The sequence below is a fragment of the Sphaeramia orbicularis genome, chromosome 15 (genome assembly GCF_902148855.1).
Source record: "Sphaeramia orbicularis chromosome 15, fSphaOr1.1, whole genome shotgun sequence".
In the NCBI taxonomy this organism is placed as follows: Eukaryota; Metazoa; Chordata; class Actinopteri; order Kurtiformes; family Apogonidae; genus Sphaeramia; species Sphaeramia orbicularis.
Window position 1 is genome coordinate 24565253 of NC_043971.1, and position 27793 is coordinate 24593045.

The 27793-nt window shown below is 38.5% G+C and overlaps 1 protein-coding gene across 3 annotated transcripts in view; it reads right to left on the reverse strand.

The window, feature by feature from the left end:
• The window catches only part of macrod2 (mono-ADP ribosylhydrolase 2), a 451045-nt gene that overhangs the window by 244246 nt on the left and 179006 nt on the right, over positions 1-27793 (reverse strand). For all 3 annotated transcript variants that reach the window (XM_030156348.1, XM_030156347.1, XM_030156345.1), the window contains exon 5: positions 24557-24673. In XM_030156348.1, coding sequence (XP_030012208.1) covers positions 24557-24673 — 117 coding nt within the window. The remainder of the gene's footprint in view (positions 1-24556; positions 24674-27793) is intronic.

Consider the following 27793-nt stretch of genomic DNA (forward strand, 5'->3'; position numbering starts at 1 on the left):
GGGTAAAGAAGACAAATTCATGGGGCCCTGCATTTGTGGGGGGCCCGTAGAGCAGTGGAGGGGTCCAGTGGATACAGGCTAGAAGTTGTGAGAATTTCATGCAAGAGCCGCTGTATAAGAGAGGCATAGAAGTTGGGAGTTGGACGTTGAAAGTATGTGAAGTTTCAGTTTTGTTTCATGTAGTGTAAGTGATGGTATGTATGGATCTCACCCCCACCTACATGCCCCACAATGTTTACCGTTTATGGGGCCCACAATTGGTAGCTGTGCCTCTGGTTGAGAGCCACCTCAAAACTCTAATTTTTTTTGCTGCCGTCATGCCAGCCAACCAGAGTTTATATTCTATCTCAGTGGAGTGTTGCCATATCTTACCTGTATTTATGTGCTATTTTACATGTGCGTCTCCATAAGTATAAGTCATTTGTCACTATTTGCTAGGGATGTTAATACACAGTTTAAAACCTATCATATTTTTCACTCTGTTGCTGTCTTCTTCCATGCTGTTAATAATTGCTGTGTATCACTTTGTGGAAACTGGGCTACGTTTTAAGCATGTGGTCCCAGACTGTATTCACTGCTCTGCTGAAAATGCTAATGGAGTCATTACTTGCAGTCAGACAGAAACAATGTTCCAGGGATGATGAATTAAACAATGTCTTCTCTTGTAGCGGGACTTTAGATGACCCCCGAAGCGTTACAACACAGCCAGGGGTCAAATGTTCATCTAGGTTTAAATTTACGGTTTTACTTAACAGAGATGAATGAAAGTATGGTTGGATAGTCCTGTGTCTCAATCTGAATTAAACGGGGGGTGGTTAAAGGAGCTCTGCAAAACTCTTTGTGACTGGTTTTAATTGCAGCATTTGAGAGAACCTTGACAGTCATTTGCCATAAAATTAGCATTGTTTCAAGGTATTTTGCTGTCAATTCATCTTAAATTTCAATTCATTCACATTCTCTTACTAGATTTAATTATTATACACTTTTCAAATAAATGTTTTATACAGGGTTCCTACAAGTGAAATTTAAGACTTTTTAAGACCTTTTTAAGTCTACTTAGAACAGAATTGAATGCCCATTTCACAGCCATACTGGAAAAAATTTGTGACTCCTAGAATTTACGAAAATGGATTTATTTACTCAAACGCCTTGATTCCCACCATTTCGAGTCATTTCTCATCGGGGGCTGCAAAGTTAGCAACAATTGGTTCCTAATTTCAATGTCAGGTTGAAACAGGTGGAACTGAGTAGGCTAACGTTACTTTCTTTGCAGCTTGGATATTTTGCAGACACATTTAAATACAATACAGCGAACAAGTTTATGGCAACATAATTTAAGACCTACCATATCAAGTGTAATGCTTTTTGAAGACTTTTTTAAGGTATTAAATGCTTTTAAGACTTTTTAAGACCCCGCGGGAACCCTGTTTATAAGTAAGTCTACAAATTACCTTAAAAATAGGACCAATGGCCCTGTAGCTTACCGGCCAAATGAAAAGCTTTGGGAAATGTATTGAGATGCAATTTATTATCACCCAGTTATGTGTATTTATTATATTACAGAAATAGCCCATGTTTTGGTCATATTCCAATCAGATCTGTAAAAAATTCAAATTCCAACTTGATATCATTGATACTGATTTATTGTATCAATCCACTTCCTATCTCTTATAATGGGAACATTTTTCAAAGGGGCACCAAATCCAGAATAAGATCCGGATCAAAATAATTTCAATACCTTGTGTTGATATCATCATAAAGAAGCTGTATACCAAGTTTGAAGTTAATCAGAACTGTAGTTTCGGAGAAAAAGAGTGTAATTTTTTCCCCATAAGAGCCCATGTTAAATTTTGCGCAAGTTCCCGGATCCAGAAGAAGATCCTGATCAGCATGTGGCCATTATGTTTTGGTCATCTCCCCATCAGGGCTGGACTGTAGAAATTTCAACTTGATATCATTTATATTTACTGAGTTATTGCATCGATCCACTTCCTATTTCTTATAATGGGGACATTTTTCAAATCCAGAATCAGATCCAGATCCAAATAATTTCAATACTTTGTGTTGACATCATCATAAAGAAGCTGTATACCAAGTTTGAAGTCAATCAGAACTGTAGTTTCGGAGAAGAAGACGATTGAAAGTTTTGTAACGGATGCCAGACGATGACAGACGACGACAGACGACAGATGCTGCATGACGACAAAAGCTTACGGCCTATCAGCCGGTAAGCTAAAAACATGACAATTAATTAGGATATGGCATCAAATTCATAAATGCGGTTCATAGTAAATCCCTAAAGCACAGCTAAAGATGCAAAATATAGATTTTTGCTTGTGCTCTGTTTTAATATAAACTAAAAATCACTAAACATTTTGTGCATTTGGAAATCATGGCTCATGATCAACTGTAAATTTGACATATTTCTAATTTAATTTTTATCTTTCCGTGATTTTAAAGGAAATAACCAAATAACCAAGGCTGTCATCATAAGATTGGCAGAAATTATAACCAGAGATGAAAAGATGGGATCAAACTCTCAGCATGATATCCTGCAATGATTGCTACTTTACTGGATCAAAATGAATATTAAAGTAGTAAAACCTTTGCTAAAGTCACAGCACTGCTTACATTTAACCCTCGTGTTGTTAACTCTGCTCATAAGAAACATTTTAATTTTAGTACCCCATTTCTTTTTCAACTTCCGTTATGGAGTGTTAATTTTATGCATCATTCAATATCCAGGACTTGTGACCCTGCAGCTTTGCTTCAACAACTACCACCACCAAACACATGACATAAAGACACATATATGAAAGAATGTATGGGTTTTACTTCACATATTTCATTTTTAACTGTCCCTGAAACTTGCTTTTATATATCAAAAACCACAGGACGCTATTTAAAAGAAAACCTACTTACGCAGTATAACTGCTGTTAAATCTTGAGCTGAGGACAAATTACATGTAATAATACAAAAAGAAAAAATGTATTCATCATAAGGGTTAATGAAATATTTATGTGTTTTTGAGGTTTGTTTTTTTTTTTAATTTGATGAACAATTACTTGCAAGCAGAGATAAAAAGATAAGAAGGTTGTAGCACTAGTGGCAGGGTCTCCATGTCTTAGGTCTTTTGATGTCAGCTTGGAAAAGCATTACCCATTCCTTGTCCATCCTCTTAGGCTCTGGAGGCCGACTGGGCACATTGGGGTGACAGAATCAGGAAGAAAATGAGAAAAATAATTGGAAGGTCAGATTTGATAATGGCCACTCCAGTGAAAAACAAGCTCTTAATTGGTATGAGGGCCGTTTGGTAAGTTTTCAAGGTAAAATGTGAAAGCACCCATTATCCTGTCCTACTCTCACAAGCTGCTGCTGCCTCACAGACAATGGCATAGATGGCTTCCGCCTTCTTTCAGTGTTGTGCCATGACACGGAGCTTTGAGATGGACCCAGGCTCAGCTCTAATGAGCCATTGAAAAAGTCATTAGGGTATGTTGGAGGGAAATATTTCAGGTGAGTTGTGTTTGAGAATAGCAGGTGTCAGAGTAATCATTAAGCATTTCTGTATGTTTTTTTGCATTTCTAGCAACAAGCTGAAATGTCACCTTCTTGAGTTAACTTTTCTTTGCTTCTCTGTATCTCTGTTAAACTCATCAGGTTGCAGTATGGGTACACGGCTCAACACCGGGATTGAGAACATGAAGCGCTCTTTTTCTCTGACTGTGAATCCCACTAAAGCCCCGGTATCACCTGTGAGAGCTGGGAATGTGGCTTTAGCAGCCGTATTGAGTGGTGTGCAGCAGAATGAGTGTCACCCTGTAGGACGGGTTCTTTCATCAAGCCTCCCCCTTGCTCTGACCCTGCCATCTGGGAAAACAGATGATACTAATGAGGGATGGCTCCTTGTCTCCTGGCACCAAACGCACACACACTGCTCCTATTGTGCTACGCTGTCCATGCTGCTGTCACAGACACCGCTTATTGTGCAAACAGTTCCACACAGATGGACAGGTACGCAAGAGACATAGGGATACTTACATTGAAAAAAAAGAGCATGTCATTCGCAATCATAAAAACATGAGGCATTTGATAGATTTAACTTTCAACAATAGCAACATCAAAAAAATATTACTAGAGGAACAAATGAGAGACGGATCAGAAATTAACAGCTACCTGACAAACTCCGAATCAAGTCCAGGTAATACGTCACCTCTGAACAGATGGTTGGATATTGTCTTCATAAACTAGTTTATAATGTGTATCTAATGATTACCGACTTCATGCATTGTTTCTGATTGACTCTGAATATTTGGTAAATTGCACTTCATGACAAATTATTATTTCCATATTTACTGCTGTTTTGGCCCACTCAAGAAAAGATTTAAATTACAGTGAATCAGTGCTTCACCTTTCCCAATTGATAAAAAAACTGCTTAGCTGGTCATGTCTGTGCATCTGTATTAAATGACTATCTTATTAGCATTTGTGCTGTCACATAAAGTAGACCATCATCCTCAGAGGTTGACAAATAGCTGTTTACTTAGTGCTAGTGATACATCAGTACACCATTATTACCATACCATTAACATGAACTAGTTATGCATGGCTCTGATATCACCAGATATTTTACTTACACATATAAATCATATACCTGCTATCCACCCAAACAAATGATGTTCTCTGTTAGAGACCCATTCCTGATCACTCACCTCAAGAGTGCAAGGTGTTACAGCAACATTACACTGAAGTAAGATGGTTTTAAATAAAGCTTTATTTAAATCAGATACTTTAGCTTTTTTGTAAAATCAACATGGCAACAGGTAGGTTTTAGTTTCCAATGTTTTGAGCAATGATTTACCCTTTAACAGGAGACAGTGATTCCTTCTAAAGAAGTGCTTTAATAAAAAAAAAAAAGAAGAAGAGGTGCTTTAATTAGAACTAGAAGAAGAGCATCACTTAATTTACACTCTATCTGTACCAACCCCGATGGGTCATTTTTAGACCAGAAAGCCTCTGCATGGTATTACATGCTTTGAGATAAAGGTAATGAACTCATGGTAAAACAGTATGTGTATGCTAAGATTTTAGACAATGCAATTAACACATGGATGCTAAGATTTTAGACAATTTAATTAATATTTTCCTCATTAATGATCTATTATTTCACACAGACGAAAGTCAGTTTGCAGTTAATCAGAATATAAATTTTTAATTGTTCAACTAGCCTGATCTGCAGATTAACTACAGTGTAACCACTAAAGTGAACCATCACCAATAGCAACTGCTATAGTACTAATCATACATCAGCATAGATTTCTGGTTTGCTACACAACCAATTACATAGCAACTACTAATTTGCATAGTTTATTGTGTGTTATGTGTTGCCATTTCAACAAGCTGTGCTGCGGGAAACAATGGCAAGGAAAACTATTCTGTTTGCTGCAAAATATTCTTGTAAAGGCAGTGACAGTGAATAAGTACTGGGAGGAGGTGGGGGGTTACTTCGTTTTGGATTGTTTCTGTAGAACCTGGAAAGAAGCGACCTCTCTGAGATGTGAGGGTCAGACAGGGCTAATTAGTCTGCAGTGGCCCCTCAAATTTCTGCCCTGGGATATTAATGAAGTGATCCATAGGAAAGCAGCTGCTTGCCATGAAAACCCCCATCCTACTCCCTCCTCCAACCCACTGCAACCTCCATTCCCCAAGCCCCCTGCCGCTTTGTGACTCTGCCTAGGAAGGGCAGCAGTGTGCCAGGGAAGGAGCCCATACTATTCCCCCTGAGAGTATGACAGTCCCCGATCGATGGCCTTGGAGCAGTAGGTGGATGAGTGGAGGGGTGGGGTGTGCAGCTGTGCGTGTGTCACCATGCCAGGAGAGGGTGACAACAGCCTGGCTCTGTGTCCTACATCAACAGAAAAATAATGTTTCTAGAGGAGTGAGCAGAATGACTTGAGGAATGGTTGTCTGGTCTTCATATTTCATCTATTTCTGCCTTCCTGTAGAGTGTCTGAACCTCACTGTCATGAGTAACTACTGAGGAAAAGCTTATTAGAGTCTTCACTGGTAGATCTATTCAGAGCCTTCCTTCAGGTAGGATGTTTACCTGTCATTTTGTATATGTACTCTGCACACAGGCCACACTGTAAATGTCACACCGACTAAGGTACAGTACATTTCACTCACGTATCTATGAAATAAACTCAATTCGCAAAGAACATTTCATACTCAGGGATAAAAATAAGTCCACCTTGTTGCCATTCATACAACATGCAGCCTAAATTTCAAAAGGCAAAAACCTTTTCAGACGAACACAAACAGAATGACAGGCTATTTAATTGTGAAAAATTCATATCTATCAACTCTCATCAAGCTCAAAACTCCTATAAATCAATGAGTACGACTCCAAAGACAAGGTTTGATCTAAATGCCTAGCAGTACAACAAGACCTATTCATCTTTTTGGCTTAAAAAACACTGAAGAATCAAAACCTCCTTTTTATTATTTCATTTTCACTATGCGCTATAGGAAATCTTGTAAAATTAAGCTAAAGACAGTTATGGAAAACCCTAAAAGATATCACAGTACTTCAGCTTTTACACCACAAAAGGGAAAAACACAGTTCTGCTCAACTGTCAGCAGTAGCAACTCCTGAGCCAAACGAACGCCCCATTCCCATCATGACTCATTTCATTTTAGGTTCACTTATTTACTAAACTGAAGTGAATCCTGGTCCATAAATTATATACAGCAATTTTGTCCATTTTCAAGCCATTGAGACTCATTTCAGCTGAGGCTGTATTGACCATACCAACTAAAGAGTCTGGGAACAAGAGATGCAAGGGAGTCCTTTTCAGAGGTTGAATACGTGACATTGCTGGCTTCATCAAGCAGTTAAAGTGCTGCCATGGTCAGTCAGACATGGGTGACTTTTACATAAATGTTCTTCACAACTTCATTCAGACATGAGAGAACATTGACTGAAAGGCTAATATTCACATGCAATTGCAAAGTCCTTGTGAAGAGGAGGCTGGGGTAAAAAGAAAAAGAGCACAGAGCATAAAGTTAAAAATGTTATTACCGGAAGGAAAGTGTTTTTGTTGACTCTGACACACTAATGGATTTTGAAACTTATTTTGCTGTTTAAGGCTTGTGCACATTACAAGTGCAATAGGTCCTTTGGCCTGCTGAATCCATTTATATGCACATACATTTTTGCAACAAATTCATTATGTTGAATTAGACTGCATGCTGTATTACTATTTCCATCTGTGCAAAAGCATTAAATAGGAGAATGTCAAGTAAAATGTGTGCAACTTTGGCACTGCATTATCAAAAATATGAGGATAGAGCATAGGTCAGACCCAGTCACTCTGTAAGGATGAAATATTTTAGACAGATCTGTAAGAAGAATAAAGGTTTCACTGTGATATTCTGCAATATCTAACTGTGAAGCTGTAGACTGCAACAGAATACCCCTTCTCCTTCCCCTGAGGTAGTTGTCAAAATGTCAAAAGTTTCATTAGATTCAGTGTTTGTTTTGACCATTTTGGGAAGAACAACTTTGGTCTACACTCCAACATAATATGTAGATGGCACTAATGTATCGTAATGTTGGATGTCACAGTCCTTGAAGGACAGAAAAAACGAAGAAGTCTGTTCCTAGGCCGTTTTCAGACTGGGTGTCTGAGTCCGTATCTGAGTACGTTGGACCCCAAAGACCACTTAATTTTATCAATGTGAATACAAATGTTCCATGTGTGAGTCCAGCTAAGAAGGCAGTTTTGGGTATGGACTGCCTGGATTTCTATACGGAACAAAAACAATGAAAGCAAACTGTACCCAAGACTGGAAGTGACCTAATCACCACGAGACCATAGACGGCGGTCCTGTTGTCTCCTGAAAAAGCCTCGGATCTGCACGGCACGGGCTCGCCTTATTGACCAAACCGCTCAGTGATATATCAGGGACAACGAAGGTCGCTCTTCTCTTTGCGTCAAACAGGCTAACAGATAGAAAAGTATTGCCAGTCTTGCTGTTATTGTAGACAAATGAACAGTCACTCGGTTGATGACATAAGGGTTTGTCAGTTCCGTGTTTGTTGGATAGCTACAGAATGCCTTCCACAACACCACTTACAGTTACGGCTCTGTAACACCCACTCGTTCTCATGCATGGGTCATGGTACGTGCTTGTGAATGCAACATCTGTGGGAAAGGTGTGATCGTATCCAGGTACAGCACAGATCAAGATACCCAGTCTGAAAATACCCTTAGGTACTGTAGATACATGGTGGTCCAACATGGTGGACTATGAAGATGACCTGCTTCCTCTGTACATATAAACAACTCATTCAAAGGTAATGAACACCCAACAATTCTTATTTTTGCAAGATTATGAATATGATATCCCATTCCTGCAGTTAAATCCTCCTAAATCCTCCTAAATCTTACTTAGTGGATGAGCTGATTTAATGATAGCTGTATTTATGTAAAAGATGGTGATCCCATTAGTAATCCAATAATTATAGATCAGAACAGATAAGATCAGCCTTATGCTGCTTTGTAAGTATTACTAGATCTGACTTAGTAAGACTGAGACATGTAACTGATGCCCAAGTGATGGAAAGAAGTGCAGAAGCTGAATATCAATGCCCAGCAATTCCTAACAGTGGCCATGTAGTGGATCCAGTAGGTAAGAAAGGTAGGTAGCTGGCTAGCCAAGCATGAGAGCAGCTAATGACATTAAATTAAAAGACACTCATTTTTCTTGTACAGAAATGGAAACATTGCATTAAGCATTTCAGTTATAGAATTAATTACATAATTGATCTCACTTTGAATCTGCTGTTGTAAACATAACTTGTCTTTTGTAGTAAGAGTCTTTAAAGATGAAGGTTAAAATACATCATTTAATAAATATCTGTTGCGTCTAATGACATACACAAGGAAATTGAATTCTTCCCTTAAACAAGTGCCCTTGAATCAGGTGCGGGGGGTTAATATTCCCAGTGTGGAGTTTTCCCCTAAAGGCAGAGGCATCATTTAGCTTTTGCAGGCTGAGGTCTTCAGAGATACACTTAGCAGAGTGAATTCTCTGTCTTGTTACAGCCCTGACAGCTTATTCTGCACACATCTAGTGTGACTGCAGGGGGACCAGAGACAGAGCTGAAGGCCAGTAGGCCAGTGTGAATGAGAGCACCTCTGCAATTGAAGGTGAGTTGTTTTGAGAGGTCACTGTATGAATACAGAATGAATCCACAAGCACTGAATCTAGTTGTTCACAGCCGAGGTGATGAAAATGAAAATTCATATGCAAGAGAAGCTCTGGTTTCATTGGAGAAAAACAGAACAAAAACAACAACCTTTGAAATTCAAAGTTGTTAAACAATGCTTTAAGAGCAATACAGATGGTGATGGTGCTCTTGAGTGCTCAAGCGGACGGCATAAACTGCATAAAATTTTCCTGCGTCTCATGTGTCATAATAGCATGTCTTATCAAAAGATGGTGGTGGATAAAGCGGGTACTGTGAACAAGATGACTTTCCTTGGATAATCTGCTGAGCTACAATCTGTGGGTAAACATTCGCCAGTGGCATCCAGTAACAACACATTTCATAGTGTCATTACTGTGTGCTGCCTTCCCAGAAGCACCTCCATTACAGTAGGGTGTCAAAACTTGTGACCTGTTCTTCCCTTCATCTTCACACCTCTTTAATGAACAGTCACATTTCCTGAACCGCTTCCCTCTGATTGACTTTTACCTTTTCTCAGGCTCTGTTCAATTCTGTGATGGAAGCGACTGTTTCTGTGCTGAAGTCAATTCCCTGATGAGCAAGTTAACCCTTGGTTGGCTCTGACTTCCTACTGAACACTGCTGTAGCTGTGGTTCATGAGTAATTGAACAGTATTGATTCTAAGGTCTGAGGGTGACAATAATGAGGTCAGATATCAGGCAACTGCAAACACAAGCTGTGAAGACAGCTTAATTCTCAATGTCACACATACACACACAAGAAGGAATTCTTTTCACCTATACACACCATGACAGCATCACTCTCGACTGTCTTTGGCAGCACTTGCTTTTGCTCTCCTTATCTGCTTTGCTGTCAATACAGACAACCCTCTGCTCCACTGGGGGCATGAGGAGGTATTGACATTCAGCTCAAACCTACAGCTCTGAGTGGAGTCCAGGGTGTTGCACATGAATTATGCATGCCTTGACGCCAGGGTGCTGAGCAACACCAGTGCCATCATAATTGAAACAATTGAAAAGACAATACCAGATGGGTCAATAATTAGACAGCAGGGGGAGGAAACTTGATCCGGACGCTCCCCTGCTTGCCCTGCCAACCTAACCACCATGCGCATGGAGGGGACCTTTACTGACTACTCCTGGTCCCCTGCAGAGCACAGCCATGCACTGCATGAGATGCTGCTTCATGTGTCTGCACAATAATTCCAAAAGAACACTGCAAACTTTCATATGGAGATTACTTCACAAAGAATTCTGCAGTTTGTTTTGGTTTTTATTAGAAATTCCACATTTATGTTTTATGCAACATCAATTCTAATACTGTATTTTTTATATTAAAATGTGTAACTTTTGCCTCAGTTGCCTACAGTTAGCATACACACAACTCTAGAATTTCAAGCTAAAACAAGTGTGTTTGAAAATGCTAAAAATCTTGTTTTACTTTGTAAGCATCTGGGTTTTGCTGTAATCTGGATGGACAAAAGTGGAGACTTTTGGAAACTGTGATGCAAAGAGTTCTGTCTGATCCCTAGCTGTAACTTACAAGTCCCTACATCGCATCCCTATTATGTGACCCTTTACAGAAGAAAATAAGACATCATCCAGAAATCTGCTGTTAAATCAACATGGAAACTAAATTACAGGCACTTTTGTCCTCTTGGGTCTCTGATAGTAGCTGCTGTGCAGCTAAATTCTGTATTATGTCATGCTATTTACTGACTACATTCAGAACAGCCAAGCTGTCATTTGAGCAATTTGCAACAACTACCTTGTCCAGTAGGAGTAGCTTCCCTGGGCACATGTTTCATGGGTGTGAGAATGTGCTGAAATTCTCTCAGAAACTTTGCTAGCCACTGTTTAGATGGTGAAAACATTAATGCAGATGTAGTCCTACACTTTTAAAAGTTCCTAAAAGTGCTGGATGATAACTTTGTTGTTTTCTATGCCAAAAAAGTTGCCGTGTATTGTTTATCAAATCCATGTCGCCTTGGATTAGCTCTGACGTTATTCATTGGTGTCTTCTGGCCTGTAGAAAACAGAGGCAAGTGAATGATCCTTCCTTCCAGCCCTGCACTTTCATAAATCCATACTCCAGGCTCCCAGCAGATCCATTACATTCTCTGGTCTCCTGGCCAGAGAAACAACTCAAGGTGATCGCCATAAAACTACTTACTACAGAGCCATTTCTCACCTTGCAATCCCTTTAAAACAACCCAGGAAACAGGTAGCATGACACAAGCACCTCAGGCAATGTGCTGTATGTCATAAAAAGTTATAAGCAAACATGTCCCAGATTACAGCAGCCTACAGTCAATTTAACATAATTTTGAAGCAACTATTGGATTACAACAATCCCACACAGTATGCAACCACAATGGGCACAACTACTTTCAACACTGACAGTGCAATGGAAAAATCTCTGAAACATCCTTCTGTAAATCATTGAATATACCTGAACAAATCTATTTTATTAAGTATATTATTACATATACACAATAAGCTTTCTTCATTGTGTGTCTGATTTTTTTTCCCCCCCAATGCTACGTTTTGTTGTTAAGATACAACTGTTAAGAGCGGAATTATTATAGAAGCAAATTACTTAAATGTTTAATAAAAAGTGCTTCAAGACATAAAGTTGTGCAGATGTAAAAGTTTGTTTTATTTCATGTGGGTTGAGAGATATCAAAAACTGAATGAGATTACAAATTCAACCAGCCTTGGGCAATTAAATCCACACAAAGGTAGTGTATACCAACTTAAATTTGCTGGGAAAACATTGATTCAGACACTACATAAATCAAGTTAGAACAAAACCTTAAAAACTCCCAGCCCCATAATATTATCAAAAAGAAGTTTTATTTGCCATTTTTATAGTCTCATTTCCGTATTTCTCAAAATTGGTGTCCCTCAAAGCACACATAGGCTTCTGTCTATTGGTCCTTTTCCCCATTAAGGTTTATAGAGAGCCATATGCACTTTTATGGGGAGGTTAATGGTTTTTAAGGGCTGCAGCGCAGGTTTAAGTCCATGACATTAAACCCAAAAATGGCAACCTGGGATATACACACAGGTCACATGACTGTATATAAAGACAATGCATTTACTTTACAAAGTGGGTACCCATGTCTGTCTGTGTCGGCTTGTTGCTTCAGAAAAAGGATTCAGGGATGCATGGAAAAAAAAAAGAGACAAAACCTGACAGCATTTACAATCTTAAAAGCCTAATGAGCAGAAGTAACCATAGCAATTTAGTGGAAAAAAACATCAAAGACTAGGGAGCAACTATTTAGGCAGGCTGCATTCATGCATAATTAGCTGTGAAAATGGCACTACAGGAGTTTGTTACTCCCTGTTCTTAATTAGTTTTTATCCTTGGTCTTCGATGAGAGGTAAACAAAGCCATCAGATTAAAACTTTGCTTTTCTTCTTGAGACAACAACACTGTCAACAGAAGATGTTGGTGCTTCACATAAATTCTGCACTATTGTCCGTGAGGAATGAGTGGCGGTGGTTTTTGCTCTGTCCAAGTTACAGTATCAGATGGTGCGAAGCATTGTGCATGGTGGTAGACAGTCAACCATCAAAATAAAGCATAAAATCAAATTAAATAATTAGAGCTTGATACTAAGAAGAATCAGTTTAGGAATGAAGAGTATCTGCACATACTGTGTATTTAATATACTATATGACTGAACTGAATGCTCGCAAACTCCTATGAAGCCATAAATAACGGTAAAATGTCTACTAAAAGTGAAACGTACTATAGCATAACAAATCAATTCATTTCAATTACAGCAAATTGACTGACTCAATGACTACATGTGAGTTTACTCAGGTTTAACAAATGAAACACATGGAAAATCTGGGAGAGATTTTGCTAAACTGTCAAGGAGAGTTTAAAGGGTATTTAATGATGATTTTAGTTTAGTTTAGTTTTTTTAAATATTTGAAATTATAGAGTATTTAGAATAAAGAGCTCTTTGGCCAAAGAAGCCAATGTATTGGATTGTAAAAATATGAATTGAATCAACTCATACTGACTGTCCAGTGGATTAACGTGGCCACTAGAGAGAGTAGTGAGTCACTTTGCTTATGAAAGTATAAAGTTACTATGCAATGTTATTATTTTGCTAAGTTCACAATTTGTTGATCCACAGTTGAGACTAAACTATGACAGTTCTCACCTTTTTTGTGGATGATTCCAAACAGACCTTTAGTGCAGCTATTGACAACATGAATCATCCAGAAAACAGAGCTTATTTGTGGTTTTACTGTGGCTGTTTTCTGACTAAAAAGAGAGTTAAACTAACAGAGCGATAATGTAAACTATTGAAAAACACAGCACAAGAACATTATCAGACACAGAGGAATCAGCTATGACTTTTCGTTTGAAGAAGAAAACTTGACGATACCACAATACAGAGGTGTGCAAACAATGGGCTTTACACTTTATTCAGTGAGTGATATAGTCTGTGGAAACATGGTACTGATTCACTGGTGGTTTTGGAAGCCACATGTGTGGTCTGGTACGTAACTTCCCCCTAGTGACAAGAGTTTAAAAAATAGATACTGGCTATAACCTTTAAACATAACGTAGTTTACATATATGGACTTTATTTGTCTGTCACAATTAGTTAGAAGCTCCAGTATTCTTTGTGGGCTTTGGTAATCTTGTACCTCCTGTGTGGGTTGCTTTGGGAGTATGGGGTACTGGGCCCAGTGCTACAGGCTATCTAAACCCTGTATATCCAGAGCCAGAGCATGGTTTGTATTGCTGTCACTAAATTAGATTAGCTTCTATCTGTCAGAGCAGCCTTTTGTCACTGATTCTGTTCATAACCTTTGGAGCACCTCCAAGCCTGAGACCATGTTTTTCAGTTGGAGAAGGGTGAACCGTTAGGATGAGTCGATGCCCCAAGTGGAAGAGTTTAGTAATCTCAGGTCCAGTTCAAAAATGGGGAAGAGTCATTGTTAATCTGTTCCTACCCTCTACCATCTACAATGAAAACACAGATTACAGACACAGGCACGGCTCTCTTTCAGCAACTCATTGAAGTTTTGGTCATTTGGAAGGAGTTCAGAGAATCGCAGCTGTACCTCACGTCGAGCGGAACCAGTTGAGGCGGTTCAGGGATGTAGTTAGGATGCCTCCTGGATGTCTGTTTCATGCTTGTACAACCATGAGGAGGCCTTGGAGCAGACCCAAGACACACTGGAGGAATTATATCTTTCATCTGGCTTGGGAATGTCTTGGTGGCCCCTGCAGGACCTGGAGTGTGTGTGTGTGTGTGTGGGGGGGGGGGGGGGGTCTGGGCATCCCTTTGGCTGTGGTATCTTATTAAACTCTTATTCGACCATCCTCTTGACTTTTTTGTTAGTTGTGCTCCAAAATGAATGCTGTGTTTTCTTTTAAACTAGCAGTAGTTAAAGGTAAGTTGTTATTGACCGATGTGCCTTCACACAGGATTGCACATGTCGATAGTGTATATTTTCAAGAAAGGCTTTACTCAAGCTCCTGGGGGATACCAAATTAAGAGTAAAGTACAGGCAGGGGGAAAGCTTTTCAGTCTTATACAAAAATGACAGAGATTTATCTATAACAAAGACTAAACAAAAATTCATATTTAGAAAAATATTGTTGTAAACATGCAGTCACCAAGAGTGGAATAGCTATGTTTTGTTTTTGTTTTTTCTTTTCAGTCTACCAAATATACTCACATGGAGAAAACCTTTGTGCCCTGACTGTTATTACTGCCAAGAAGGTAATGTGATCATTCATGTCTGCTTATCACTAGAATAGTGCAAAACCTTCTGCCCCAATTTTCATGAAACTGTGTGGAAGGGTAGGGCATGGGCCAAGGACAAACTCATTCTATTTTGGAGTAGATCCATAAAGAGGTGAAGCTTCTTTAACAACCCCCCCACCACCCATTAGTTGTGATTCTTGAACTGGTTCCGTTCAAGATTCTTTGAACCTTGTGCCATTTAATGAAACAGGCTGCATATATACCAGCTTTGAGCATAATCTTTGTAATCAAGGATGTGTCATAAATTGAGGGTGTTGCACAATACACACCAGAGCATAACATGGTAAAAACTGGTAAATATAGATTCATGCTCCTGTCAGTTCCAGTTCCAGTTGAGAACCAACTTCCCAGGTTCAAACCAATGTATTTTATTCAACTGTTTGCTATGAATGACAAAAAGTTAGGTCCATGAACCCAAATGTCACCTGCTCCATATTGGTGAAAAGGGGTCATGAATGCCCTTCAGATGAGAAGATATCTATGAGATTAAAATTCTGTGATCCTCAACCTTGTTAAACTGAATTTTTCTTGGCAGTGTGTATTACTTAACAGGATTAATCTACAACTTAACTTTAGATCAGACTTTGAAACAAATGACAGACTTTGGCACCACGGCCGTGACTGTTCTCACTGTGTGTGTAAATATGCCATCACTGTGTGATGAGCCTTTTAAAGCCTTCATTAGTCCAGGTTTACTCATGGACAGATGGGAGGATGCATGTGATGGGAACGCAGGACTGCATTAGAGCTGCTGCCATATTCCACTTCAAATCTGACCCTCCAGTGGGCCCACTTCATCTGCCACCCACAAGACCCCTGATGCATCCCATCATCTGGGGCTCAGACACACCTTGTTACCTCCTAACTCAGCCACACAACGAGCCCACCACAGACTGTAGCTGCTCCTGCACCCCATTACTCCAAAGGCCTCTCACTTCCTATTTTCAGCCATTTTTGGGCTGAGACCACCATCACCACCACACTTTCTTTCTGCAAGTGTTTATCCTATCAGTCACAATGCCACCCCCCAACCTCTAGTTTCCTGGTGATGAATGACCGTTGGCCGTCTCACTGACAGCTGGGCAGCTGATGCCACATAATTACAGTATCACCATTTAGGCAAATTTACCAAATTACTCCAGTTCTCAAGAGGCCTAGAAGATTGACAGGCCAGCCAACAAAGGAAACACAAATATCTAAAAAGAGAGGACATGAAGGACTTCTTGGGACAGACAAGCAGCAAAATGAGGTTTGTTACGTTCCTTCAGAGTGCACCCATTATAGCCGATGAAAATCAAGAGGCGGAGTTGATCTGCCTGTAGATGCAGAGGCAGTTTTTCCTTCATAAATAATGTTAAAACATCTGGCCTCGTCTTGATATCTGATCCTTCTTCTCACAGTCAATTTATTCATCATTAACTACTCATGAAATGATAGAGAACCATAAACAGCTTAATATTTCATTGAATGAGCACGGTTTGACTATTAACTATGCACTGTGTGTTAAAAAAAGATTTTTCTTTTGTTCTAAGGAGATTGTCTACCTTACATTTTGTATTTTTGTTTGATTTAATTCCAAACAGGATCAAGAAAAATACTTCTTCTGCTAAAAGTGTAAGTATTATATTTAAACCATTACAATTTAAAAATCTGACAGACTGAGTGATTGTTTTACCAAACACACTAAAACAACTGAAATAGTCTGACAGTCCAAGGTAGACCTCGTGTGGTAAATGGAGAGTGTGTGAAGTGAAGAAGTGACATTTATGATGTGGGTGCTAACAGTGAGCAGTAGGGAAGATGTTGACTTAGCACTGTGTGTGCGGTTGGAACTGTGATGGCCACCAGCGTTGAGTTAAGCCCCACAAATTTATCACCTACAACAAAGGATTTCTTTTACTAGCCTTGAATCCAAAATTAAAAAACAACACCTTGTAACAGTCATGCTGCGTGTGTTTGATCCATTATGCAGAGATAAAGTACAGTCTGTTCAGCCGTCTGCCATGTTAGCTATTATATTTGTGAAAAGTAAGACTAACAATGTTAATAATTCACTGCTGTGGCATGAAAATCTCATAAAATGTGTTATTGTCATATTTCAGCTTTGAGAGGATTACAGCCCTTCTGCGGACTGAGAAATTCAATAAACCCCTGGGACTGTGGAACCCTTAAAAAACCTATTAGATGAAGTAAAAGACTTATGGTGGTCAATCCAAAAGCAAGGTGTTTTGATAGTTCTGAAAATAGTAGCATAAGGATCCTTTTTTTTTTTAAATGACAATGATTAAGTGGACCATCACAGGAAACAGGAAGGAGATAACATCTAATTGAATAATCCCTATTTCTAGGATGTCTTTGGTAAGATTTCGTATTCTAATACTGCTACACACAACCTAATGCATAAAAACACGAAGTCAAAAGGTGCAAAAATTGTTATTTTTGCAACTTCTTTTCACCCTCAAACAATGGCTCACCATCACTGTATCCTTCATCATGACCAACAAGTTGCCCACAAATTAACAAATTAGGGGCTGCCTGATGGCCCTCTGAAAGTGTCAGCCCAGCTGCATGTGACGGGGTGGAGACTGCTTTGATAAACAAGCTCGGCAGAATGATAATGTTCTGGGGGTAATTTAATCAGAATGAGCTATATGTCACTTAGTAATAGTGGGTACTTTGCTGTGATTTATCTGTGTTTATGGAGAGGAAAGAGACAGAACAGACGGCCTGGTCCCCCAGATTAAATAGGGCATGGGAAAAGATTCCTCATGCTATCAGGGAGCAAAATTTATCACAGGCTGATGATTAGTATTATTAGCACAGGTGCAGTTACAGTAAACACCAGAGACTCCCATTTTAAACTCAAAGTGAGCAGTAGATAAAGAAGGAGGTGAACTGAACTGGGGTGCCTCTCCCTAAGGTGTTTTGTCTAACTATGGTCCTAGATGTTCCACTGGAGCTCACAACCAAAAACACAAGAATTGAGGCAAAAACCAAAGCTGCTATTTCAAAGTTTGCTGCGATCACGCGAACAAAATTATTAGTGCACCATCAGCCAGGTTTTCCATTATGTCAATGGAGCTGATAAGACTGTTGACTGTTCAGCTTTAAAGCCCTGTTTTATTAGATCTGCTGTTCTGGGTTATTACAGCCATCAACACACATGCAAAAATATGATTTATTCTAAACTCAGTTATGTGTGTTTAGCTAAAAAAGCTGTGAAGCTATGATTCATGATGAGTGATTAGGGTTGTACCATTACTCGATGGAGAATCTCAACTGTGAATGCACATTTTCTCTCCCATTATTATCAATATAAATGACATGCTGTTTGATCTATTTATGTCTAAGGAGAGATTTTGCAAGATGTTTTCTGTGATGATCAAAGCTGTGAAAATCTCATACCTTTACAACCCAATGAATGATGTCATGCAGATGACCATTTTAACAAGTCAGACAAATGGGTCGATCACATGTACTACATAATAAACATGAATTATTTTACATAGTACATTTATCTATCTTTATTTACCTGTATAAAACAGTTCAGTGAGATTGAAAGTTTATCACATTATTTCAAACATCTGGGTGCCTTTTTAATGACATCTTCTTGAAGCTCTCTTGTCCAGCAGTTTATTTTGATTAATACCTTGATTTAGTATTTCAGTGCTGGGTTCTGTATATTTAAGTCATGTAATATCAGCTGTGATGTATGGTTCCAAAATTCTGTGCCAATAAATATCTCTTTGCAGCAGCATATATGCCCTATGTTTCTCCATCTTGTCAAGAGACGTGTGTATTTTTGCTTAGTTGAACACTAAACCATAAGAAATAAAGGGGAAAAAAATGAGTTGTGGGATGTCATGAAGATGTAAAACACAAACTCAGTTCAGGAATCTCTATATTTTACTACATTACTGCAAAGTATGATGATTACACATCACAAGGCCATGTGGTAAAGCCAGGATGGCATAAAAAGAAACAACACTGGATATAACAACATTAGGAAGTCTGCAGGGGGAAGTCTGTTTCACTTTATACACTAATATCATGTGGCCACAGATAACATATGGATCTATTGCATACACAGGGCAACAAGTCTTGAGTGCAAGTAAAATAAATATATTGCAGATCTGTATGCTGTTGCACTGGCGAAGTGTGGAGACATATCTAGTCACCATGGAGAGCTGGCTCAGTGAGTTCAAAACAGTTAACACCCAGTTTTAGATTAAAGAGTAATCAAAGATATGCCAGCAGCTTGATGCCACATGGATAACAATGTGTCTTCAAACTATCAGAGTGGATAGAGTGGTGGCACTACTCCAAAGGATAAAATCTATATCATTAGAAGAGATAAATCAGAGCAAAAAAAAACAGATGAATATAAATCCCACTGAGCACTATTAGAGGTGCCAGTTAGTAACATAACAAAGCAAAATGTTTTCTCTTTTCAACTAGATTTGACTTATTTAAGAGGAAAAAAATATGTCAATGTTGTGCAGATACGATACACAAAGTAATTAAGCTCCATACATTAAAAAAAAAAAAATCTGTCTTCCTCTTAACTATTTGATAATCTGAAGGAATGACTTAAAGAATTTTACATATAATTGACAAAGAAAAGCAGCTACTGTTATGATAGTAACATGATTAAATTCGAGCCGCTCCTTTTTGTATCTAACTATCGTTCATTATTTAAAGCATATACTTAGAGCTAAGGGAATAATGGGTTGAGGGAGAGAAACTAAACAATAAACACTACCAACGTTTGGACTGTCAATCTCAAGTAGCCCTAGGGAAGAAAACAAAGGGTAAAAGATTTCAAATAAAACTGAAGAAAGAAAACACCCAGCGTCTATCTAAAAGTTCCTCTGGGACATTAAGTTTCCCAAGCAGATGTCTAGTTTGAACCCTAAATACCTTCTAGGTCTGCTGTGACAGCTAAGGCTGAAATGTGCAAGTGCAGATTAACCCATGAGGTCTTTGCTAAACGTTATAAGTGTGGACCAGAATGATAATCATAAGATGATGTGATTGTAAAGCTCAGACGCTGCAGATGATCATACAATGTGTCAAGCTTTTAAATGAAAGTAACACCTTGTCACCCACAGCAAATACGGTGTTTTATTATGTACAGTAAACAAGATCAGTGAGCATCAAAATGCAGATGAATTGTTGTTCTGTCACAGGGGAGCAAAGAATAGTTATGTGGTGAAGATACTGTTTAGTTCTCATCAATTCAGATTCCAGTGTATTCACCCGATGTACTGTATGTTAGAATGTATAATGAGAAAGAACCTTCATAAATAAAAGAGTTCTTTTGATTGTGTTCTTTTTTGCAGATGTAACGTGAATGCAGTTTTATGTAACATATTTAGCCTTTTGCATGCTTGTTTTCACTCTGTTTAATGTCCATTATTGTCGGACTTGAAAAGGCTCTCAAACGGAATGACTGAGCGAGAAGAGATAGTGAGTAGATCTAATATTGTGACAATATAAAAATGCATAAACCCTTGGATATCTACTCTTTAGATGTAGCCCTAGCAAAACACAAATCAGGATAAAAATGGGTTGTAGAAATGTGCACAGATGATTAAATAATAACTGATTCTACAAAGTACAAAACCAGAGAATGGTGTATTTCATACAGATATCTCATGAGGTGCTTTAGTCAACCTCTGAAAGTAATGGAGGTACAGGTCTAAACTTCAGAACTTCAAATGCCAGTGCAGTTGCTACAGTGCTGTCCATTAATGAATAACCAAAAATGCACAAAATTAAGTTTCTACTGCACTTAGCAAGTAGGCGTCACTTCACTTTGCTAACTTCATGTGCCCAATGTACTGTGATTTTTGCTTTCTGGTCTGATTTGCAACAAAACTGCATGTTTGTTGCCCGGTTTCTAACCTAATATTTTAGTACTTAATACGTACTTAGAAATAAAACCAATTTAGATTATTTTAAATTTCATCCTCCAAGAATGAGGCATGCATTTTTGTGATAAATTGTAAATCTTGACATCATATTTTCACTCATTCATTAATCTGACTACAAATGAGTAACTTGTCGAACATCAGGGCAAATAGACAATTTCCTTGTCAGATTGGTGTAACAGACAGGCTTTTTTTTTTTTTTTTTTTTTTGAGTCTTTCCGCTATGGTAGGTGGGTAATTACTGTCATTGATTAATAATCCTGGGCCAGCCCCATAATAATCAGTCCCACATGTGCTTGGCCCTCTTAAAGGAAAGGCTCATTTGCCACTGGGATTCATAGCCTAAACTGCTTAGTGACATGTAATAGAGAGCAATTTTCTTGTCTTGAGGAAAAAAAGGCTGTGATGGGGTGGGTTAGCCCGGTCATTTTCCATTGCCTCAGCACATCAAATCACCAAACAAGGACAACTCTGATTTCAGATCAACTGTTCTTCTCCCAGTGGGCAGTAAGTAGTTTTCCAGGACGCAAGGAAGCATTTTATTGCTTTAGTAGTGATTTTGAGTATTATGTTCAAATTGCAATTTCTCTATTTCTTACAAAATAACAAAACTGGCCAGGATAATCCGACTGTGTTGAATGAAATACAATACACTGCGGGGGATATGTTGAAACACCAAAAAATGTTGTAAGATCAAGAGAAATTGTATTCGTATTACTGTATGATGGATTGCTTACTTCCGTGCATTTGTTGGCAAAGTCGTAAAATGACTAGAAGTACAGCATGAAGCCAAGCCTAAATCCCTAAAACTTAATTAAAAGCAAAATCATTTAAGTTTGGTCTACATTATTCAGGGTTTAAATTTACTTATTTCCAATTATATGCAGTGGAATGGATTCCAGAGAGGGGGTCCCCAAAGAAGAGTGCAATCCTCTGAGAGATTTATGTGTTTATAGAAAATTGCAAAAAGCAGCCTAATCTTCAGGCAAAACTGGAAGGAGGACATCCATGTTGGAAATATTGTGCCTTGCCAAGATGTAAATGGTAAATGGTCCATCTGTCTGTGTTCTTCTCACTCTTGGAAGAATAGACGAGCCACCATCTGCAGATATGCGTCAGCAGAAGAAATTCTGCAAGTAATGGAAATGTGTGTGCACAAAAAGGCCTGCAAACAGGCACGTATCACATTTTTGCATTCATGTAAAACAAAACCATAAATTATGCTGATGAATGAATATTTTCATTTTGAGATCAAAGTTAAATCAATAATGTAAACATCACAGCTAAGTAAATGTCTTAACTGAACCACATTCTTCCATGTCTCACAGTTTAGTCGAACTATTTCAATATCATGATAATCGAAGCATGACAATATAACAAATGGTGAAAGCAAAAACTAAATTTTGTCAGAATTCTGTAAATAATTTCATAGTTGTCTACCTCTTGACAGAACAGCGATCTTCTTGACAAATTAAATGTCCAACCTTGTTTTGCTTATGTTAATGTGTAGAATATTTATAACGTTTCTATTGCTTAGTAAATAAATGTAGCCACCTTTGTCCATTATCATGATGATTCATCTACTCTGAATAATGACAGGGTTATTTGCAAAAATTAATCATCTAATTATACAAATATTAGAATTAATTTATGTCAATTTTAATCAGTTTACCCTTTTTGCTTGGACCACAGCAGAGAGCCATTATCATAACATTAGCTCTGAATTAATCTAATATACACTGCCATTCACTGCCAGGCTTTTACTCTTGTTACTCCTACATGCCACTATGCAGAATTTAGGGAAACTCAGAAATGGGAAAATTGCATGTTGTCTTGTTTGTTTACTTTGTTCAGTCATGAGGGGGTGGATGGACTATTATTTGAGTTCCCATACACATGAATAGGTTATTATTTGTAGCCAAGGCAACTTTATAATGTGCATGTAGGTGGAACAAATAAGTCAGAGATGGAAATTAATAGGAAAAGAAAGAAATTCATCAGTGGATAGACTTTGAGGACAAGTGAGAACTCTTGTCGGAGTTGCACACTCAAAACGAAATGTCAGGCAGCTGTCAGTTTCTAAGACCAGACAAAAGAAACAACACCGATGATGACAGCGATCGCAAATGGTAGATTAGAAGATGATACTGGCTGGGTACAATGAAACAACTAACAGTTAAAAAGAACTGACTGTTCCCGGCAAAAAAAACTGCACCATCAACAACAAGTTATCAGCACTGAGAAGGTGTTTTGCCCAGATATAATTACAATAACAGTACCCAGTGGCAGTGAGATTGCTCCCAGGTGACATTGAGGGTTATTAAATTGTCATGGTGCACCCTGTTTTGGCAGTGCAGACACTTGAACTGGCTGCCCACAAGACTGACTCACAGTTTATCTGCTCCATTTGTTTGACATCTTTACGACATACCGTATTAACACAACCTAATTTCATCTGGGCCTCAATGTCTTCTCTTGGCTGTCTCAAAGAAATCCTTCAGGGTTAGGTTAGGACTACTGGGACGTTTGTCTCGACCGAATTACTCCATGTGACATTTCTTCCATCCCATCATGTTTTCCCCTTCACATTTGGAAGAAAAGAAGCTTCAAAATAGATGGGACTTGATAACAATTATCAAAAAAAAAAAAAAAAAAAAAAGAGCATGAATTACTACGAGAAAGTTGCTCTGTTTTGAAAGGATGTGACACCTACTCCCATCAAACTTTGAGATGTGAAATATTATGCTCAAAACAGAGATAAAAACAGAGAAAATGTTGCAGTCCCTGTTATCATCGTTGATGGTGCGACAGAAAGAGTTATGAGATTCCCTAACAGAATAAACCAGAGATGAAAAATCAATCAAATTAAAGAACTAATAGCTCCCTAAATGTTTTTGTTTGTGTGCATATGACACTCCCATCCAGCCATACAACAAGCAGCAATCATATTAATTATCCTGCAAATAACACCTCCTCATTTATCACAAATGAGTTTTCAAAACTAATAAATCATGATTAAAATGTTTTTATTTTGGACGTTAAGCATCCCACTCTGTTGTTGTGTTGGACACTAATAACCACTATCATTATGTGCAGGTACAGAGCGAATGTACCTATAATGTATGTATCATATATAGTGCTTCATTTTCATTATGATCCTATTTATCCACACCACGGAAGATGAATGTTAAGTAACGTTAAACTATGACATCAGTTTGAAGTATGATGCATGTGGATAAAGCCTTTAAAATATATCAGCTGAGGGAAAAAAAAAAAAGATATCAGTAGCAATTTCTGGCTTCAGTGCAGTGCCAGCATAGTCAGCCAGCTGGTCAGGAGCCTTACGTCTGAATAAATGAGGCTCTTCTGTAAAAACAATATAGATTTATGCTGGATTGTGCATGTTTTGCTGGTCTAATGTTTACCACTATATCATAATGTTCACTAACTGTCAGCTAATGTTGCCCTCAAAGGCAGCGGTTTGATTAAAGCATATTCCCGCAAAGCACTGGTGCGCCCATTACAGAACCAACAATAATGTATTAATTACTGATACTTACATCTTGCAGGGAGATCGTATCCACAGGTGATCTTGGCTTTGCCGGTTTCACAGCCATTTAGTGAGTGACACTCATCATACAGGCAGGACCCCGCCGCTTTGTGTATGCAGCCATCGACTGAAACACAAATAGACATGACAAGAAAGGTAAGGCCTACCTGAGAGGAAACACGCAAAAGGATATGAGAAAAAACAGCTGAGCTAATTAGCAGATTGTGTACTTCATTATGTCAAAACAAACAATCATTTACAGAAACAGGACCAAGGACAAGGAGCTAAACCGAATATTATGTTCCTGAATTTGATTCTGATAACGGATTCTCCATGTCCTCAAATTATTTTCCTTGTATCTACTCTCTGTAGGGAGAATGGGACTGCCATAGCGCGCTGTGTCTGTTGCTGGTAAATATTGACAAGCTTAGGAATGAAATTAGCTGGGCTAGGATCTAATAACGCCTCCACACAGTGAAAATGAGACTGTTCTTCCTGTAATCCCTCTCCACTGTCAACAGCGATATACAGTCAGATCATTAAACTGCATTTTCTGCCCTGTGGTGGGAATCTTCTATCTGTCCTGTCCTCTGTGGCGAGCCTGTTATGATGTGGATCTGTGTTCTGATTCTGTCTTGCTCCCTGCTGATGTGTGTGTCCTGGTTCTACAGAGACCCCAGGCCCCCGCCCCCCTAAGGTTTTAATTTTACCGGGTTAAGGCTGCGATACACTTGATTGATGGCACGTCTTACACAAGAAGGCAGAGAGATAGAAATCCACATTATCCGTCTCTGAAAGCCTGACATCCTTCCAAGAGCATGTTATCAATCACACTGAAACATCATAAAATCCTCCTCAAGTTGTCCTGTAAAAATCCTCACAAGCCATTAGAGGATAACAGTGCCAGCAAAGGAAGAGTAGCAGTTGGACAAACAGACATCTTTTCTTTGGTTTCTCTTTGTAAAGACTTAAGCAATGGAGATAACAAGCCTCTCAGACTAGCTTTATCCATCAAAGTTAAAATGGCTGAGAGTTAAGATAGTCTGCACGATAAGCTACGTTTACATATTGTTAAATAACTGATGTGGAATGATTTAAAAAAAAAAAAAAAACCTGAATTCATATTGATGTGATAAAAGGTAATACACAACGGTTATCACTACCTTCATCTGTACTCTAATAATAATTCACTCTGACAATGCCAGCAGAAACTACTTTTAAAAAAGGCCTAAGTTTAGTTATACACTATCTTCAAAAGTGTACTTGCTTCACATCATCAACACAAACAAAAGGTCTTTTGATGAGGGATGGTCCTTTTCCTGAGATCCTTTCAATTTCCCAGGGATGAGTCAACGACAACAGCTGGGCGGAAGATTTTCTAGCTCTATCAATCATCTTTAATGGACTAAGGGACAGGCAGTTGACAGAGACGAATCCTGATGGCTTTTCGAAAAAGTAACATGAGTCTGACAGTGATGTGGATGTGATGGGGGATCACTCTGGTGACAATGAAAGCTACTTAACACTATACAGAGCTGATGTAGCACTGGCTAAAGGTTTGACATTTTTTATAATATCCACTGCACAAACAAGATTGCCCATGATCATCAGCCACACATTTGCATCATAATTGCTTCTTAACATCCAGCAAATATGAATTGTTAAATGCACACAGTGAAATAAATGCTCTGGGCCTGTAAGAATGCTTCCCATTTGTGTGCACATAATGTAACCCCTCCCCTAAAACAAAGCATAGCCTTTGTATGCTGTGTTACAGCTCTGAATGAATAAGCTTTAACACTTTAATGTGTTCAGTCGTTGTATCTGCACCAGAGTAGTGACACATCAACACACTGCACATGTAACAGTCTCAAATATGGTAGTTTTCTCAAAACACTTATCAGTCTTACTTGTTTTATACTCAACCTTGGCTTTATGCATATTACATTTTTGTTGTAATGTAATCTATGCATTATAAGTCATTTGGTATTTACATTTTTGTGCTGCTGAATGAATCATCTAAATGGAGTTTGGTTTTTTTTCTGTCCCTGAAATATGGAACACAAAATTCCTCAAGCACTATCAGAAAGTTCACGTAAGGGCTAGGATGAAAGTTGTCAGTACGTTTTGCAAATCATTTTCATTATCATTTTTCATCATGCTAATTGATCAAGTACAATTGATTCATCTATAAGGAAAATTAGTCAACAAGCCACCTTTTCAATGCATCTAGCCAACATTGTCAATTGGTCAACCTAATAAATATATTAATGTTTATTTTAAAGAAATATTGTAAATATTGCTGTAAAGTAATACTGCTACTGGTCACAATGCAATAGGAAGGAGCTGTTCCTATAAAAAAAAAAAAAACATATTTTTTCAACAAAAAGCAGCAAGGACAGCCCATGACTGATGAAGTCTGCTCAACGTTTTAATAAAACAGGTGTAAAGTAAACTATGGTCTTTTTATGGTCGTGTAAAGCCCGCCACGTTAGGAACATTTAATAATGCCTTTTCCAGTTTGCAGTGTTCCCGCTGGAGTCAATTCTCCCCAGATACATCCTCCCATCACTACTGCACTGGGCTGATCTCAAACCTATGAGCACCTTGGGAACCCAGTGAGGAAAGGCATATGGGGTTCTGTGTTTCATCTCAGCAGCTGAAGAATGAGATTGTAGATAATAGTTTCAGCTTCCATTTCGCTGCTCCTCCTGTTCGTGGTTGCATAAGCTGCTCTCAGTGTCAAAATCTTTTTCCAGTGCTACTGAGTGTCTCACTGTGGATCTGATGTCAGCAAGACCCTACAAGCCTGGAAATATGTTCACAGTTCTTGAAAATAAAAGGTAAAAAGCTCCATTCATAGGGCTGGTCGCAAGAATGTTGGTTAGGTTACTGGTTACTACAAATTTGCTATACCTGCATCATGGAAGGGAGCTTCACAAATGCATTATGGGTAAAGGGTGTGTGATTTTGAGGTTGTGTTTTAATACCCATACCTTGACCCTACAAACAGCATAGTCATAATAATCATAATCACATGACCAGCAGGCTTGTAAAATAACCATGGAAGTAATTACAGGATAATTGTTGACAGAATTTTAAAGTTTTCATTATATTTATAAAAATGCATGACAAATCATTTCCTAGAGGTATGAGTGCTAATATCAACTGCTGGTGTCAGATACTTTCAAGCATTTAAGAACATGCTATTTTTGCCACTAATCATTTGCATCATACCAAATCCCAT